Genomic DNA, 18,880 nt, shown 5'->3' with positions numbered 1-18,880 from the left:
AAAAGTAACAGGGTGGGGTGCGCCCAAGAGTGGTTTTTAAGAAGCAGTGGTAACATCTGACCCATGGTCTAGACAGAAAGACCCATCTGTGGACGGAACAAGGACTGACTGAGCAGATAAGAGACCAGAAACAGGGGGCGCCTGGGTGGCTCAGTGGGTTAAAGCCTCTACCTTCGGCTCAGGTCATGATCCCAGGGTCCTGGGATCGAGCCTCATGTCGGGCTTTCTGCTCTGCAGGGAGCCTGCTTCCTCTTCCTCTCTCTCTGCCTGCCTCTCTGCCTACTTGTGATCTCTGTCTGTCAAATAAATAAATAAAATCTTAAAAAAAAAAAAAAAAAAAAGGGACGCCTGGGTGGCTCAGTTGGTTAAGCAGCTGCCTTCGGCTCAGGTCATGATCCCAGCGTCCTGGGATCGAGTCCCATATCGGGCTCCTTGCTCCGCAGGGAGCCTGCTTCTCCGTCTGACTCTGCCTTCCACTCTGTCTGCCTGTGCTCGCTCTTGCTCGCTCTCTCTGACAAATAAATAAAATCTTTAAAAAAAAAAAAAAAAAAAGAGAGACCAGAGACAGGAACCAAGGCAGTAAACTGCTTCCCAGGCGTGTGGGGGTGGGGGAAGTGGTGCCGCAGGCGGGGCCACAATGAGGGCCACGGGGCTGCGAATGGGGAGACAGCCAGAGAGATCCGGGCAGGAAGCCAGGAGAAAAAGCAAGAATAAGTCCATGCTTCCTTCCGGGGCCAGCTGGGGGAGGCTGCAGAATCACGAGAAGTGGGGGCCGGGGGAGGTGAGGCATCTGCTTTCCTCGGTGCCTCCGGCAGAGCCCTGGGCAGGTGTGGGGTCCTGGCCAACACCCAGAGTGGTCACCAGGTGGCCACCTGGCCGCAGGAGGCCGAGAGCTCCTACTGTGGCGTCTCACTACACTTTCTGGGTCATCAGGGAAGTGAGGATCAGGAAACAAGACTGAGGAATGGCCAAGAACAGACCAGAGAGCACGACACAGGAAGAACGTAGCCGCCCACTCATCTGCGGGGGGCAGGGAAGGCGGGGGCGGGCAGGCGGGACATGGCTCGCTGGCGGGGCAACAGGGCTACACAGCGAGTTGGGGGGCGCCTCTGGAAGAAGTCCTCCATTGGGGAACCCAGGCCTGCCACTCTGTTTCTGACGCTTCTCAGTGAAAAGAACCGAATCCAATAATTTCTCCAAAGGCAGCATGTAACAGCCCCGGGTCGGCTTCTCCACTTTCTATCCTGGTCTTTTCTGCTACACCTGCTGCTCTAACTGATGAGGACTCTATCCCCTGTTCCAGCAAAGGCGGGTCTCCTGGCACCCCACCCCTCGTCCCAGGGCCTCGAGCACGGGGCTCCTTACCTGCAGAGACATGGTTCCTCTCACCGCTACCACGACAGATTCCTTCCTGTGGTCCAGAGCCACTAAAAAGGGAAGCTCGTAGACCTGAGGGTGAGGAAAGAAGCATGAGTTCTGGAGAGTGAGAGCACGCAGCTACGGGGCCGAGTTCGCGCCGCCCAGCGTCTCTAGCAGCTGGGCAGTGGTGCTGCTCTCCCACAGAAGGTGGGCCGCCTAGAACCCACGGCGGTATCTCTGGGGGAGGTAATTTATAACTTCCGCCACACTCCCAAAGGACCCCAGGACCCCAGAGCAGTGGCGAGGCACCGTTGTACCGACCTTGTCATGAAAGCTTATGTGAATGAAATCCCTGTACTGCAGGCCCGTCGTGTGCAGGATGGAGCCAAAGTGGCAGTGCAGCCGGTCGCCGCCGACCAGGTCGTAGTCCGTCGTCCTGCTTCTACAACTAAACACACGGCGGATGTGTCAGTTACGGTACTGAACAGGGAGCCTCACCCCCACTGTCCCGTATCCCCTGCACACACAAGAACCAGAGTTCACTACGCTCAGCACTTACTCTGGCTCCCGAATAATGGCCTTTACCATTTCTGGGCACACCTGTTACTAGAGTTCTGAGTTCTACAGTCATGTTTGTGTTTTACATAATCAAAATATAAATTTTATATATATATATATATATTTCTTTTTCCAAAAAATAAATTATATTAAGAACAAGAGACTCTCAAATCTCCAGGAATGGGGCAAACTGGCATCTTATTTGCTGATACGACGGAGCAAGAAGTGCGCAATGTTGCTTCTGGGGAATTCCTGCCAAAGATGTGTAACTTGACTCTAATCCGGAAGAAACCATCGAATACAAATTGAGGGCCATTCACAAAATACCTAGGTTAAAACGCAATGCAATATCAGCCTCACACAAGACGTAAAACACCGAGGAGCTGTGCCAGACAGACACCAAGTGTGATGCGTAAGCGTCACGTGGAGGAAACCTTGCTCTGGAGGCCACTCCTGGGACAAGCGTGAAACCGTGACTCCAGAACCTAAGTGAGTTCTTGCTTAATGCTAGCTATGCTGGTGCAGAAGCGTCCTGAGCATGTGCAGAAGGTCCTCGTTCTCAGGAAACATGGCGGGAATGGCAGGGGGTAAGGGGTGCGCCCTCTGCCGCTGGAGTTTCAGCAAAGCAACGGTGACACAGCACATGTGACCACACTGAGTCACAACTGGTGGCTCCAGATAAAGGATCGATGGGTGTTCCTGGTACTGTGCTTGTGGTTTTGAAATATTTAAAACAGAACATTTTTGGAAAGGGGCAACGAGATTATTTTTAGAAAGTACAGCGAGGGCTCGGAGGGGCACTGAGCAGCATGACCGCGGGGCCGGGCGCGCCCACCCACCAGTCCCCGCCAATCTTGCAGAGTCCGGTGAAGGGGTTCCGGTAGACGTAGAGGGGCCATCCGTAGGCCGCGGCTGCAAACTGCATGTAATGGTGACAGTTGGCTAACTCAGTGTCCAAATCAGCTTCCTGGAAGAGAAGAACAACAGAACCCATCACGGACAGGACCAACTCACGGAGATCATACCCTGAACTCCAACTCCTGATGACGCCCCTTTCTTTCCTCGTTGAATAGACCTCAGGGGACTTCCACAGGGAAAACTCGTCCTGGAACACCGAACGAAGACAGACCCTGGTTTTATGGGACTGCAGCCAGGACGGTGGACGTGAACAGCAAGAACTCCTACTACAACTCCTGTGGCCCCTGTTGGAACAAGCCAGTGACGGAGCACGAGGCGCGTGAGGACAGCAGAGCACCAGGCCCCTGCACGACACCCACTCAGGTGCAACCTCCTTCGGAAGCATCAACACCTGCGGCAGGAAAACTCCTCCAGCAAAACCCAACTGTTTCTGCTCCCTCGGCCCAGAGAAGAGAGCAAACGCACCCGGGGAAATCAGGCCCATCCCAGAAAAAACTTTTGCTGTACAGATTTCAACAGTCAATTTCCTAAAAGAAAATGCTTTAAAAATACAATGGATGGTGAAGCGGCCAGGAAGCGACCACAGCCAGCACAAGCCACACATCACATTCCAAGCCAACGGTCCTGAATTCGCTGCGGCCAGTTTGTTTTTTGAAGATGTATGAATAGGAGTAAATGTCGAAACCTGATAACCCAACAGGAAGGGCCTTACCTGGGGGGGACCTGGGGAATGGCTGATCACCTCATCTGGCTCCTGGCTGTTCCTGATGTTGTCCTGTTGCTGATGGAGAAGGGTGAGGCCCGCCGCAATGTCGCTGGGCACCAGATCTGTGTCCTGGATGAAAACAGTGTCTTGTTTTCACTGGGATGGCCTGTGAGTTCCTTAAAAGTCAGTTTATTTTTTACAGTTCACACACATGCACACACAGTTACACGTAAAGATGTTCCTTAAGAGTATTTTCCTTTCAAGATTTCATCTGTCTATGAGATTGATTTTTACAATCCTGCCCTCAGACAAATCCACGGGAGAACAGAGAAGTGCTGCTGAGCTCTTATTTTCAAATTTCATTTCAAGTTACTGTAACTACTTAACTGACTTTACAGCTTTTGTAGAGTTGGGAGCAAATGGATAAGGAGTTCACCATCTTTGTACTAAATGGCCAATTTTAGCCCAAATTTAGACTCTTGCTCAAGATGCTGTGGTTTTGTCCCAAGAGTCCCTGTTAGAGATTTAAGAGACCGAACTTAGACTCTGTGGCTACAGCAAGCCTCCAAAAGAACCTCAGTCAATGAAAGCAGCAGGGGGAGGTCTCCTGTGCCCGCCTTCCCCTTGTCTTTCAGGCAGGATCTGGAGCAGCAGGAATCCTCGGCTGCCTCTAGCCACTTCCGGTCCGCAAGGAAGCACCAGGCACTGGCCACTTGGCCTGAGCCACCGGTTCTTCCAACCGTCTTAGGCCCAGACCAGAGCACTCCTTGAAGGTTAGTTTAGGTTAGTTTAGGAAGAAAACACTTCTCCAGTCCCTGGATGTAGGCGGCCGCCTGGGGCCAACCTACAGGCCACCCTGGGCCGCACAGACACAGACACCAGAGAGGCAAGGAGGGACCAGCAGTCACGCAGGACGTCATGAGAACTCCTCTCCCTTCCCTGGTCTCAACACTGAACACAACAGTTTCCCAGAGAACAGTACTATAAAACGCTGGATGTGAAAGAAAATGAGTGTTCCCGAGTCACTGAAGAAACCGCTCTGGAATGACGACGCCTGCCCATACGGTAGTAAGACACTCAGGAGTAGAGTCATCTATCACATCTACCACGCTATGAAGTAGCAGACGGGGCCTGACAGCTCCCTGGACACACGGCACCGCCCGCACCTGGCGCCTGCAGAGGGGACCAGCCGGCAAATCGGCCCCACAACATGCAAGTTCCATCGCGGAACTCCTTAAAAATGAACTAAGAGGGCACCTGGGTGGCTCAGTGGGTTAAGCCTCTGCCTTCGGCTCAGGTCATGATCTCAGGGTCCTGGGATCGAGCCCCGCATCGGGCTCTCTGCTCAGCGGGGAGCCTGCTTTCTCCTCTCTCTCTGCCTACCTCTCTGCCTACTTGTGATCTCTATTTGTCAAATAAATAAATAACATCTTAAAAAAAAAAAAAAATGAACTAAGAATCGCGACAGCATAACAAACAGGTGGCCACACCAGGACGCAGCGGCCAGGGAGATGGGTCCGCGAACGCAAGGCCCTGCGCTAACACCCCAACCCCGCCATGCCACAAAGCACACGTGTGCAAGACCGCTTCGGCATGAACAGAGAGTATTCATGTTAACATGAGACATTTACTGAGGAGAAAGAGACGAAAGCAGACCCCTTCAGCTTACTGAAAAGTAGGTTGAGAAAAGCTCTGCCGTACTCGAAAAAGCTACTCGAGTATGGTCGTCCTTCCCGATGCAACAGCACAGCAGCTTGATTCTGGTTTCCCACACGCTTGTAGCGGCTGTCTTGAGGCCATTAAGTAATTGGCTGGACTCACGACTATCCAGGTGGCTGGGGCCTGCGGAGGGATATGGAGCCATTTTCCCCCCGAGGGGGTCAAAGACGATGATGATGGTGACTACGGTGGAGACGATGATAACCCAGCTGCAAAACAGAGAGAGAAGGCGTGAGGACCCTGGGTCCCACGTTCAGATGCGGCTCTCCCAGAACCAGGTGGAGGTGAGCGACTTGTTTTTTCTAGAAAGTTCTTTATGGGCCTGTGGCTGACCCTGGTCCCACAGAAGTCAGAGCCTTAGAAGTGAAGACCACAAAAGAGAAAAGGGGGTGCCTGGTAGGCAGAGCTGCAGCCTGGACACGGAAGTAGCTGGAACCTGTTCTCCATGGTCCACTGGCCACGACCCAGGCCATGCTTGGTAAAACCCAAAGAACTTTGCCCCATCATGAGATACTCTGATGGGTTTTTCATTCATACCTTCAGGGCACAATGTGCCAGACATCATGGTTCACAAACACGTGCACCACAGGACAATGCACCTCTGTGCAGGGACTCTGCTGCCCCTGCACGTGCGGCGTGGGAAGGGCAGCGTCAGCACGAGTCTCCAGCAGGGGAAGTAACTAGATCCTTCCTAAGACTGCGAGCCTGGAGACTGGGAAAACCCAATCCCACCCATTAGTCCCTTATAATTCCTGACACTTTGTTTCTTCTCATCCTGCCTTTAGTTTTTGCCCTTGATTTGGTCTTTGGGTTTTCTTCCTTCTAATAACAGAAAGAGTGGAACAGAGAAGAACAAGAACCAGCAAGAAAAAAAATGTGATCAATAAATGTATTAACGGGAGATAAATGATTCCTTACATATAAATACATGTCTCAATTTTTATGATTGACTCAAAAAGGTCCAGTTTCAGGGCACCTGGGTGGCTTAGTTGTTAAGCATCTGCCTTCGGCTCAGGTCATGATCCCGGGATTCTGGGATTGGGCCCCACACTGGGCTCCCTACTCAGCAGAGGGCCTGCTTCTTCCTCTCCGTCTGCTGAGAGGTCTGCTGCTCTAACTACTTGTGCTCTCTGTGTCAAATAAATAAAATCTTAAAAAAAAAAAAAAAAAAAAGAAGTCCAATTTCTAACAATTTGAGGAAGCCCGCATGATATCGGGCTATCTGCAGTGATTCAGAAAAGTCTATTTCCTTACATCTCAAATGCATCTGAGACAAGAAACTGAAAGAGAAGACGGAAGACCTCACCTGATGACAACAGTGGCAATGATGCCATTCACTACCGTCTTGTCACACTGAACGTCGTCTGCTATCCAGGCAGCCCCCAGAGAAGCCCAGACCATCTCTGGCAGAAAGAGCGCTAGGCGGAGGTAAAGCAGCTTGGACATAGATTTCCGTGGTCCCGGATTACAGATGGTTCCTAAAACACAGAAGATACTCAAACTGGGCACCTGGCTTCCTCGGAGACTTCCTTTCCACAGAAACAGAGGGCGGAGAGCATCCGTTACTACTGTAGATGGTTTCTACTCTTCATTGGAAACCAGTGCCGAAGGCTGAGAGCAAGTGACCAAGTGAGGGGTGGAAATAGGGCAAAAGACTTATGACTTATGAGGGTTTCAAGAGACTCCAGGGTTCTAACTGGGAAGGCCATACAATCATTGCCCAAGCTGGGACGCTTCTGAGAGAGGAAGGAGGTGCTACGAATAATTATGCTGGGACATCGGGCAGAAAACAGAACTGTCCCGGGCCAGCAGAGATACAGAGATACACGGTCACCCGACTCTAGAAAATAACTCTGCCATCTGCTCAAGATGGATGGCGTTCAGGCACCACGTGAAACACTTAACACCCATTATTCTGTAATCCTCACAGCTCTGAAGATAGTTACCGCCCCATCTTACAAATGAGGAAACTGAGGCTAAGAGAGCTTAGTAACTACTTTCTAAAACATAACCCAAGAGGTGCCCGGGGGAGAGGGTTGATTAAGCCTCTGATTCTTGGTTTTTGCTCAGGTCATGATCTCAGGGTCATGAGACGGAGCCCAACATCGGGCTCTGCGCTCAGCGGGGGGTCTCCCTGAGATTCTCTCTCTCCCTCTCTCTGCCCCTTCCCCCACTCTGTCAAATAAATAAGCAAAATCTTAACAACAACAACAACGACAAAACCCCACAATCCAGGTCTGCATGGTCCCGGCTCTCCAGGTCACCAGGGTCCGCACTCTTGGAAAGTGAACAATTCTGACGCGTGGGAACACGTGGAGAAACCCAAGACACAGACGCCACCTTTTCACCGTGTGTCTCCCACAAACCCAAGTGGCCTACTGAGGTCTGTGTGCTTTAATTCTCCATGTAAAACCTCAGCTCTCTCCCTCTGGGAAAAGGTGTGATAAATACTAACTGAAGTGACACAAAAATGCCAAATGATTAAAACAAAACAGTGAAAAAAAACCACAAAAACCCAAAACCATGAGTGAAGACAATCTTAAGATGTAAAGAATGATCTGGTGAGGAAATAGCTTTTTTTTTTTTTTTTTAAAGATTTTATTTACTTATTTGACAGAGATCACAAGCAGGCAGAGAGGAAGGCAGAGAGAGAGAGAGAGAGAGAGAGAGAGGAGGAAGCAGGCTCCCTGCTGAACAGAGAGCCCAATGCGGGGCTAGATCCCAGGACCCTGGGATCACAACCTGAGCCAAAGGCAGAGGCTTTAACCCACTGAGCCTCCTAGGCGCCCGGAGGTAACAGCTTTTATGTTCCAAGAATCCCCTTCCATTAGACTGGGTAACTAATTAGACTCATGTTCTAAAGTTTCTGTTTGGCACAAAGACAAAATATAAGGTAACCAAAACAACTCTCTCTCCCTGAGGGACTAAGAGTGCGGGCCTAAAATCCCCGGGCCCCACCCACAGCCTGCTGCGATCAGCTGACCACCCCCACCACCCCCACCCGCAGCAGGGAACCCCGGCTGGGCCGGCCCCCAGGGGCCCGCCCCCAGCAGCACCCACAGTGCCCGGCCCGGCACTCCAACACCCCGCGCGGGAAATACAGTTGTAAATAAGGAAGCGGAAAATGGAATTCTAAGATTCCAAAAAGAAATAAAGATACTGCAAAAAACCTCCTTTCTAGTCGAGCCCGCCGATGAAAACATGGTTATTTACTTAGATAAGAGCTCTTCCTCTCAAGGCAAGGAGGGCCCGGCGAGGACCTGCTGCTCCCGGGGTGCGGGGACGCGGAGGCCCCATGACCGCCGAGCAGAACCTCCTCGCGGAACAGACTGTGGCGCCTCTGGGGCTTCACCACACAGAGTCACTCATGAGAAGACCACAGAAGGCAGGCCCGTGTCACAGCATCTGGGCTTTAACGGCTCTACACACTGCCCCAACCTTCCCTAGCGGGAGACGAGCACGGAGGTGACGCAAGGAAACGGCCCAGAATCCGCATCAAACACAGCAAACGGCACACCCTGGAAGCTGAGGGTGCTCCGCCATGAAAACGGGGTAGTCGTGAGGCTGGACCTTCCTTAACTAAGCCTCCCCCATGGTAGGAACAGCAGGATTTCACCAGAAACCGCAGCATAGCTTCTCCCCAGCTGCGCCGCACCGATGACTGATGACCGGGAGAGAGAGCAGCGCATGCGCCTCAGTGTCCTGGATCAAGATGACTGAACCCACATGTGCCCCCTGCAGCTTGGGGTGTCTCTCCGAGAGAGTAAGACCAGCCCAAAGCTACGTAAACATGGCCCTCCAGCACCAGCGACAGGTTAATTACTGAGACGCCTCACGGAACAAAAGGGGCAACAGAAGTTACCCACGTATCAAGAATAAAATTAACAAGGACGCCTGGGTGGCTCAGGGAGTTAAGCACTGACTCTTGATTTTGGCTCAGATCATGATCTCAGGGCTGGCCCTTAAACTAACGTGATTCCTAAAATATTGCGTTTAGTTCAGTTGTGGCACCTCTTGCCACAAGTAAACAAAAGTTGAAAAACAGGAAGGACCCAGGACATGCCCTGACTCGGGGACTGAAGTGCAGCGCTGGGCCAGGCGTCCCGGCTCTCTGGCTTCTCACGACTCTGCCCTCCTGTCTGTCAGCTCGTCCTGGCTGTGAGTGGAGATACACCAGGATTTCAGCAGCTCCTCCCTCCCCAGAATCACCAAGCTGAAAACACTGTATTACTTCTGCGTCTTTCCTTGAGGATCAAGACTCCCCAGAACCTTCCAGAAAATTCCTGAGTTTCACTGGCTCCAGCGGGGTCACATGTCCGTTCCGGAACCAGTCACTGACCTGGGAGGATCATTCCTGAGCTGGGTGGGGAGCTGGCTTCTCTGACACCCTTACTTCATATGTGAGGGATGGGGGACGTCCCAAATAAAACTGGGTTGTTTGGAAGAGGCTGCTGGACGGGCAACCCACCCATAACACTGCTGGCACATAACGCCTAACACGTACACCATCGGATGTTTTCTGAGCTCTGACCGTGAGTGGGAGACGGTGCAGGCCTTACACAAGAGCTTAAGGGGAGGAGCCTAAGCAAACACGGCCATGAATGTACGTGCTCCAACACCACCAAAAATATCTGAAGAAAAAATACTCAAGGAAAAAAACCTCACATTCCTGCTTCAGATGTGAACACTGAGTCTCCTAACCAGAACAGGACATGAACAGAAAGGACCAAGAGATGAGACAATGCCACAGATGAAGTGACACCAAGCCAAATACTTCCCCTTGCAGAAACTCAGACTTCACGAAAGGCTCCACAGCGCTGGGGCACCTGGCTGGCTCAGCTGGTTAAGCGACCGACTCTCGGTTTCAACTCAGATCATAATCTCAGGGTCGTGAGATCAACCCCTGCACTGGGCTCCGCACTCAGTGCGGAGTTTGCTTGAGGTTCTCTCCTTCCCTCTGTGAACCCCCACCCACACACTCTAAGAAACAACAAAAACACAACATTAAAACCACAATTCCACAGTGCTAAAGCCACAGAGTAGGGACTGACACAGAACAGAACGGGGATCTTCTTTGCTCTGGACATTCATGCACACATTTGTGTTTTCACGGGCATGCTCAAACATACAGCGCTCTCTTTTCCATACATGTCTCTTTAAGTGGGCACATGCCCCCACCTCTTAGACATTTTTAAAACCCCGTGGTCATTCTCATGAAATACTCGGCCACTAACATTCCTCCATCACGCCCCACAAGCTACCCCCACTTTTCAGTTTCAGTTGGTTATGCACCGTCGAGATCACGACTGCTGCCCAGTGTTGTCAGCTCTTCCCAGTGCTTTCATCATCTGGAATGTGTGAGCCTGCCTCCCCCAGCCCCACTCAAGCAATGATGAAACGTGCTGGAGGGGAGTGTGCCATTTAGCCCTGCCTTTGACTGCCGAGTTTTTAGTTTCTAATGCACCACAGTGCTCAGCTCCTCCTATGAACCTGAGCACTCACAGGGAAGGCTTCCAACATTTTCAGCAAAGTGACTGCGAAAATTGTAATACGGAGAAAAAATTATCATTAAGAAAAGATGGAGGGGGGCGCCTGGGCGGCTCAGTGGGTTAAGCCTCTGCCTTTGGCTCAGGTCATGATCTCGGGGTCCTGGGATGGAGCCCCACATCGGGCTCTCTGCTCCATCTCTCTCTCTCTCTGCCTACTTGTGATCTCTCTGTCAAATAAATAAAATATTTAAAAAAAAAGAAAAAAGAATAGATGGAGGGCGCCTGGGTGGTTCAATTGTTAAGCATCTGCCTTCAGCTCAGGTCATGACCTCAGGGTCCTGGGATCGAGCCCCACATTGGATTCCTTGCTTGGCAGGAAGCCTGTTTCTCCCTCTTCTACCCCTCCCACTTGTGTTCCCTCTCTCATTGTCTGTCAAATAAATAAATAAAATCTTAAAAAATAAAAATAGATGGAATTGTTACTGAACATTAATAACAAAGGACAAATAACTCAATTTAAAATGAGGCCAGGGGCGCCTGAGTGGCTCAGTGGGTTAAAGCCTCTGCCTTCGGCTCACGTCATAATCCCAGGGTCCTGGGATGGAGCCCCACACAGGGCTCTCTGCTTGGTAGGGAGCCTGCTTCCCCCCACCCCCACCTACTTGTGATCTCCATCTGTCAAATAATAAAATCTTAAAAACAAACAAACAAACAAAAATGGGGAAAGGATCTGAGTAGACACATCGTAGATACACGAATGGCCAGTAAGCTACGAGAGGATGCTCACGAAGGAACTGCAAAATCACCACCTCAGAGAGATCCACCAGGAAGGACGGCTAGGATCGGGAAGTCAGACAAACGTTAAGCGCTGCTGACAATGGGGAGAAACCGAAACTCTTTATAAACTGAAAGAGAAATGGTGTAGCTGCTTGGACTCCAGTCTGGCAGCTCCCCAGAAGGTTAAACATGGGGTCACCACATGATCTGGCCATTCCATGCCTAGGCACACATCCAAGAGAAATTAAAACCTCTGTCTGTACAAAAACACCTATGTGAACGTTCACAGCAGCTTTATTTGGAATAGCCCCAAAGTGTTAATAATCCAAATGTCCACCAACTGACAAATGGGTAAAATGTGGCAAACCAGTCAATGAAATTTTTTTTTAAAATTTTTATTTATTTGAGAGAGAGAGAGAGAGAGAGAGCGCGCGAGCATGAGCGCCCAGGAGCAGGGGTGGGCAGGGCGCAGAGGGAGTGGGAGGCTCCCCACTAGGCAGGGAGCCTGATGTGGAGCTGGATCCCAGGACCCTGGGATCATGACCTGAGCTGAAGGCGGATGCTTAGCCAACTGAGCCGATATTATTCAGTCATAAGAAGAATGAAGAGTTGACACACACTAAAAGATGAATGAACCCAGAAAACATGCTAAGTTTAAGAGGCCAGACCCAACAGCCACATAGTGGATGACTCCACCTGTATGACCCATAACAGGCAGATCTACAGACAAAGTAGGTCAGCAGATGGTGAGAGCTGAGGAAATTGGGGGGAAATGAGGAGTGATTGCTAACAGGCATAGGATTTCTTTTTGGGGGTGAGGAGAATGTACTAAAATTGTGTGAAGGCCGCAAAACTCTGGGAATATACTAAAAATCACAGTCTTGGATGCTTCCGATGGGTGAATTGTACAGTACACGAATTATATCTCAATAAAGCAATTAAAAAAGAACAGGTATCAAAGAAAAAAGGCTACCCTATACCTTTCATGCTGACACACGTGATGGCGGCCACTGTACATATAATAATTGCTAGGAGAACAAGAAGAACGATCAAGTAACTGCTGAGCAGGGCACCGCCTGTACAGTCCAGCTTCCCTCGGTGCATGAGGTACAAAGTCAAAATGCCAATCCACCTGCCGAGAGATAGGGAGGGTCAGAAATGGAAACCAAGGTACTACATTATAAAACATTACAGAGGGCGCCTGGGTGGTTCAGTCATTGGGAGGGGTCTGCCTTCGGCTCAGGTCGTGATCTCTGGGATCGAGCCCTGAGTCGGGCTCCCTGTTCAGCAGGAGGCCTGCTATTCCCTCTCTCGCCATGTCTCTGTCAAATAAATAAATAAATAAAATCTTCTAAAAATTTTTTTTTTTAAATTACAGAAAGAAATAAAAGGAGTTAATATGTTTTTTTTAATTTTAATTAAAAATTTTTCAAAAGAGTTAATTTCCCAAGGTAAGGTGAAGTTTGCTTAGGAATACAATTTTCTCCAATAAAAGATCTACTAAGAAAAATAATAAAAGATCTACTAAGTCAATTAAAGAGTGTGACTTCTTTTTTAAAGCCAATTGTTTATTTATTTATTTATTTTTCAAAAGATTTTATTTATTTGACAGAGAGAGAGAGCACAAGCAGACAGAGGCAGCCAGAGAGAGAGAGGGGAAAGCAGGCTCCCCGCCGAGCAGAGAACCCGACGTGGGGCTCGATCCCAGGACTCCGAGATCATGACCTGAGCTGAAGGCAGAGGCTTAACCCACTGAGCCACCCAGGTGCCCCTAAAGCCAATTTTTTAAAAAATGAGTTTTATACTTCCTGTGCTTCCACGATCGTTCCTAATTCTATGCCTGCTCTCATACCAAAGAGGCACTTAATGCCGTAAGCAGGCAACTATAATGCGGGCTGATGAAAAACAGCTGCCCTACCATGACTCAGAAATACACAAGTGTAAACCAACAAAATGCAGGCTTGCTAAAATATTAACAAGATATGTTTATTTCTGGGGATTAACAAGGAACTGACAATCACACACTGTCCTCAGCTGTGTGTAATGCAAAAAATGTAATGCAAAAAACCGGGAGGTGGTAAATCAAGATATGCCAAGATGTTCCACAGGGAACGCTGATAACCTTGCAAGGCCACGTACTGCAGACTTGCTATCTTTTGTAATTCAGTACAAAACAAGGAAAGACAGCACCAAAGGGCTGTATTTCAGGAAATGGCTGAGCAGCATGAAGGATTCAAGCCCAGGTGTGGAACTGGGACTAGAGAACATTTTATGCTTTTGTCAGTTTTGTGATATTAGGACTGTGGGTCTGGAAATAACAATGGGAAATAACCTCAGAGAGACCCCGCTATGAAAACTATGAACTACTGAGAAGCCGCTTCCAGGATTTCACGTTTTTATATTCCTTTCCCCTCAAGAATGCACTCTTCGATTACAGTGGTGCTGTATTTATTCCCTGCTCAGCCCTTCTGGGGGCAGACTTGAGGAGCCCAATTCCACTTCCCATCGGTTGCAGACTTTGTGCCAAGCCTGGCTGCTCCTCAGGGAATTCAGTTCTGGAGCGACAAGCAGGCTACTATTTCCCATTCTTTCCTCTGGTTGACCCTGCATGCCCTGAGTTTCCATGCCGAGCGCCGTAATAATGCCAAGTGGCTGCTCCTGGCTCCAGGAAGCTGATCCCGAAGGGCACGGCCTTTGGTCCGTAACCACGTCCCGGAGGCTCCCGGAGCCAGGCCTCCGCGCCGCACGCGACAGGGGCCGACCTGGGGGTCCCCAGACCCGGCCTCAGTGTGCCCTCCCAGAAGTGGGCAGAACGGCTGCACGCACGTCCTCGGAAGCTTCGCGCGGTGGAGAGGCCCAGACGAGGGAACGTGGGCTCCGCGTCCGCGCGCACAGACCCGGCGACACGGCCGCTCCTCGCGGGCGGCTGGAACCCGCTCCCTCAGAGCCCCGGCCGCCCGCCCGGCCGCCCAGCCCGCCGCCCTTACCACACCACTCGCAGGGACAGCTCGAAGAACCCCGGGAAGACCAGGTCGTCGCTGGCAATGGCCCAGCGCCGACCGAAAAGCACCATCCCGGGCATGGCGGAGGCCCTGCTGCCCAGCCTCGGGCCGGCCCTCCGCGCGCCGGTAGCCACTGGGTGCCCCGAACCCTCCCGGATCCAACGCCAAACTAACTGCGACTCAGCGCAGGCGCGTGCGAGGGTCATGAGGTCCAACGCACGCGCACTGAGCCCCGCGCCGCCGCTGGCCCCTCCGCGCCTGCGCAGAGACGCTGACCCGGATGGCGCTGATCAGCGCGGTGGTTGTTTTGCGTGTGTGCGAGGTCCTTTCTGATAATATTCCAGTTTTGTAGATAAGGACTCTTCGGGGCCCGGAGGAATGAACACCCCAGAGATCCACGGGTGGTGATGGCCAATCTGTGGGCTCCTTCCAGGTCAGGAGTGCCGCGTTAGGACCCCTCTCGAGTTCAGGGTCTGAAACCACCGAGCAGCTGGGCTGGGGCGTGGGGAGGAGCCTTATCCTCTAAGCGTAAGGCACTGAGTACTTAGCACCTGCACTCTGCCCCAGCCCAGTCCGAGACCCCTTCGTGCCTGCGCGGGTCTCCCCACTGCGCTCCGTCATTCTGCCCTGCTTCCCGCCAGCACGCCCCCCCATCCACGCCCCCCCCCCCCAGTGCATTTCCCCTGCGGCAGCCGGAGCAACCTGGTTGAACCGTCAGAGCAGCCCCATCCTCCGCTTAGGATCTTGCAAGGCTGCACTTTTGTGCATGAGATTGACTGGGTTACCATTCTCTCTCCATCCCACTGCTTGCCTCCACCCCCCACCCCGCAAATACATCAAGCTCATTCTCACCCCAGGACTTTTACATTCTGTTTCCTCGGCCAGGGATGTTCCTCTCCAGTTATTTCCATGTCTCTGTCTCAGGTCATTCAGGGCTCAGCTCACGTTGCAAAGAGGCTTTCCTTGGCCACCTTATCTGAACAGCACACCCACCAGTTCCCATTCCCTCCCCCGGCTTCAGTTCTCCTCCTGATACTTAATCACTCCCTGACATTGTAGCATGTTTATTACCTCTTTCCTTCCACCTTAGAGTGTAAATTGCATGAGCAATTTACCTTGTCCATCTTGTTCACTGCTATGCACATAATAGAGCAAATTACAGGCACATATTAAATACTTGATGAATGAATAAACAAACTCATTGAATATCAAGGTTTTCTTTTTTTTAAGATTTTATTTATTTGACAGACAGAGATTACAAGTAGGCAGAGAAGCACGCAGAGAGAGAGGAGGAAGGCTCCCTGCTGAGCAGAGAGCCCAATGAGGGACTTGATCCCAGGACCCTGGGATCATGACCTGAGTGGAAGGCAGAGTCTTTAACACACTGAGCCACCCACACGCCCCAATTATCAAGGTTTTCTAAGTCTGAAGTTCCTTCAGGGATCTGCTAAAGGGCAGGATTTCAGTGTTAAAAATAATATCGAAATTATATTGATGATTGTGGAAATCATACAGAGAATTGTAGATAGGGAAGTTACAAGGTTTCTACAGAAAAGAGAACCATTCATTATAAAATAAGTATTCATTGGGTACTTGGTTTGGCCAGAAGTGACTTACTCAGAAAGTCAGGGAAGGCTTCCCTGAAGAAGATACTAAAATGAGATCTGGAGGAAGAAAAGGAGTTCAGTGGAAGAGAGTAATTCAGATGCCACAGGACTGTGCCTATGATCTGAATATTCTCAAATGTAATAGTTCCCTTTTGCAGACAGAATTTGTAAGGCTTACCACTAAGTTAATTTTTCTACATAAGCTTATGTTAGTAAAGATAAAGATACTGATGACTTAATGTCACAATAACAACCCACAAAACTATGACTTCAAACAGGCAGCATACACATTAAAAAGAAAAGAAAATGTATTTTGTATAGGTTTTTTTTTCCAGATTTATTTATTTGTGTATGGGGGTGAAGAAGCAGGGGAGAGGGCGAGAACCCAAGCAGACTGTGCTGAGGGCAGAAAGCAAACAGGGGACACAATCTCAGGAGCCTGAGCTCATGACCTGAGCCAAAACCGAGAGTCAAACGCTTAACCAACTGAGCCGCCCAGGTGCCCCTGTATTTTATGTATTTCTAATCTCTGCGAGTATGTTTTGCTATTTCCTTGTAACATTATTCCATTTGTTGAATTAGAGCTGTTTTAAAACATTATTCCATCATGTTGTTATCTTATACGAAACATATTATTTCCTTATTTTAGACAAGTTTTTCAATCTTCTATTAAAAATAGTTTCTAAAAAAAGATTTTATTTGTTTATTTGAGAGAGAGCACAAGCAGGATGAAGGGCAGAGGGAAAAGCAGTCTCCCCGCTGATGTGGGACTCCATCTTGGGATGCTGGGATCATGACCTGGGCGGAAGGCAGACGATAAACTGACTGAGCCACCCAGGTGCCCTTAAATTAACTTTAAAAAAAAAAAAAAAAGAAATAGGGGGTCTGCCCATATGGGGCTCAATCCCAGGACCCTGGGATCATGACCTGAGCGAAAATGCTTAACCGACTGAGCCAACCGGGAGCCGTTGTATACTGTATTGTTAGAATAAAGTAAGCTGGAGAAAAGAAAATCGTAAGGAAAATACATTTACAGTTCTGTATTGTATTTATTGAAAATAACCTGTGTATAAGTGGCCCCATGCAGTTCAAATCCATGTTGTTTAAGGTCAACTGCACTTCCAAAAGACCAAAGCACAGCTCTTGAAAAGGTAAACAGGCCATCATCACTTTTTTTTAAATGAAGATTTTATTTTTTTATTTTTATTTTTATTTTTTTATTTTTTTTTTAAAGAATTTATTTATTTATTTGTCAGAGAGAGCGAGCGAGCGAGTGAGAGCGAGCACAGGCAGACAGAGTGGAAGGCAGAGGCAGAGGGAGAAGCAGGCTCCCTGCGGAGCAAGGAGCCCGATGTGGGACTCGATCCCAGGACGCTGGGATCATGACCTGAGCCGAAGGCAGCTGCTTAACCAACTGAGCCACCCAAGCGTCCCTAAATGAAGATTTTAAATACAGAGATGCCTGACACGTAAGGATCTACCAACCGGATGTAACAAGGGATAACATCCTACCATGGATGCTCCATCTTTTTGGAGAAAAGTTCTGTTTCGGTAACAGAGTCAAGTGTAGTGTAGCACTTGCCTAGAGACTCTCCCCTTTTCAGTGCCCACGAGGAAACTAGAGATGGAAACCTGGAGCATCCTAGTATGATACAAAAGTATCCCTGTCATTAAGACATTCGTGCTGTATTATGCGGCAACCTGCTTTTAAATGGCAGGGGTAAGAGGGAATGGTTTCAGAACCCCAGGAGAAATGCCCACAGCACCCACACAGGACCACAGGACATAGGCTCGGTCAGAGAGAGGGGTGAAGGAGGGCCGGCTGTGTGAGTGCGGGGTCCTTGCTATTTCCACATTCAGTCACTAGAGGGCGAGGCACACAGGAAAACCCCACCTGGAGCCCCAGTCCCATCAGCCCTCCTTAGAGGTCACTCAGGTGGTTTGGGGAGGTACTTAGCCATCAATGTCTACAGTTGTGGTACTTTCCCAAAGAGGGCAAACTCGATCAATATCATCAAGTAGGTCACAGTGTCTCCTGCCAGAAGTAGTTTCCAGCCAGCTTTGGAGGCAGCTGTCCCAAACTAAGCACAAAGGGAGGGGGAAAAGGGGTCATACTGATGCTGAGCACTTACTGTCTGTGCCTCAAGCTCTAATTTGAGCTTCAAGAAACTCCTGTGGTAGGAGTCTCTGAAGGGAACTGAGGGAGATGGAGACTCATGTTAAATCTAGGGTCACGGCGGCGCCTGGGTGGCTCAGTGGGTTAAGCCACTGCCTTCGGCTCAGGTCATGATCTCAGGGTCCTGGGATTGAGTCCCACATCGGGCTCTCTGCTCAGCAGGGAGCCTGCTTCCCTCCCTCTCTCTGCCTACCTCTCCATCTACTTGTGATCTCTGTCAAATAAATTTAAAAAATCTTAAAAAAAAAAAATCTAGGGTCACGGAGCTAGGGTGTGAGGAGTGACCCCAAAGATTATGCCTTCCTTACTCAGGGTTCCCACCACTCACTCACGATTTCTAATTTTTTTTTTTTTTAAGAATTTATATATTTATTTGGCAGAGAGAGACACAAAGAGGGAACACAAGCAAGGGAAGTGGGAGAGAGAAGCAGGCTTCCCACTGAGCAGAGAGCCAGATGCGGGGCTCGATCCCAGAACCCTGGGATCATGACTCAAGCCAAAGGCAGACACTTAACAACTGAGCCACCCAGGCGCCCCTCACGATTTCTTTTGCAACAAAAATCTTTGCT

At 50.0% G+C, this 18,880-nt stretch overlaps 1 protein-coding gene across 2 annotated transcripts in view; it reads right to left on the bottom strand.

Moving 5' to 3' along the window:
* DAGLB (diacylglycerol lipase beta) overlaps positions 1 to 14,712 on the bottom strand; it is a 30,873-nt gene extending 16,161 nt beyond the window's left edge. The window contains exons 1-8 of one of the 2 annotated variants that reach the window (XM_059155201.1): positions 14,514 to 14,712; positions 12,507 to 12,658; positions 6,567 to 6,738; positions 5,211 to 5,469; positions 3,548 to 3,670; positions 2,757 to 2,884; positions 1,681 to 1,807; positions 1,366 to 1,449 (exon numbers count right to left, since the gene is read on the bottom strand). In XM_059155201.1, coding sequence (XP_059011184.1) covers positions 1,366 to 1,449; positions 1,681 to 1,807; positions 2,757 to 2,884; positions 3,548 to 3,670; positions 5,211 to 5,469; positions 6,567 to 6,738; positions 12,507 to 12,658; positions 14,514 to 14,608 — 1,140 coding nt within the window. In that variant the 5' untranslated portion in view covers positions 14,609 to 14,712. The remainder of the gene's footprint in view (positions 1 to 1,365; positions 1,450 to 1,680; positions 1,808 to 2,756; positions 2,885 to 3,547; positions 3,671 to 5,210; positions 5,470 to 6,566; positions 6,739 to 12,506; positions 12,659 to 14,513) is intronic. The other variant, XM_059155202.1, reaches the window with a different exon arrangement.
* Between the last annotated feature and the right edge of the window lie 4,168 nt (positions 14,713 to 18,880).

The sequence above is a fragment of the Mustela lutreola genome, chromosome 17 (assembly GCF_030435805.1).
Source record: "Mustela lutreola isolate mMusLut2 chromosome 17, mMusLut2.pri, whole genome shotgun sequence".
Lineage (NCBI taxonomy): Eukaryota > Metazoa > Chordata > Mammalia > Carnivora > Mustelidae > Mustela > Mustela lutreola.
The sequence above is the reverse complement of the archived record's forward strand: the minus strand, read 5'-3'. Positions and strand labels throughout refer to the sequence as shown.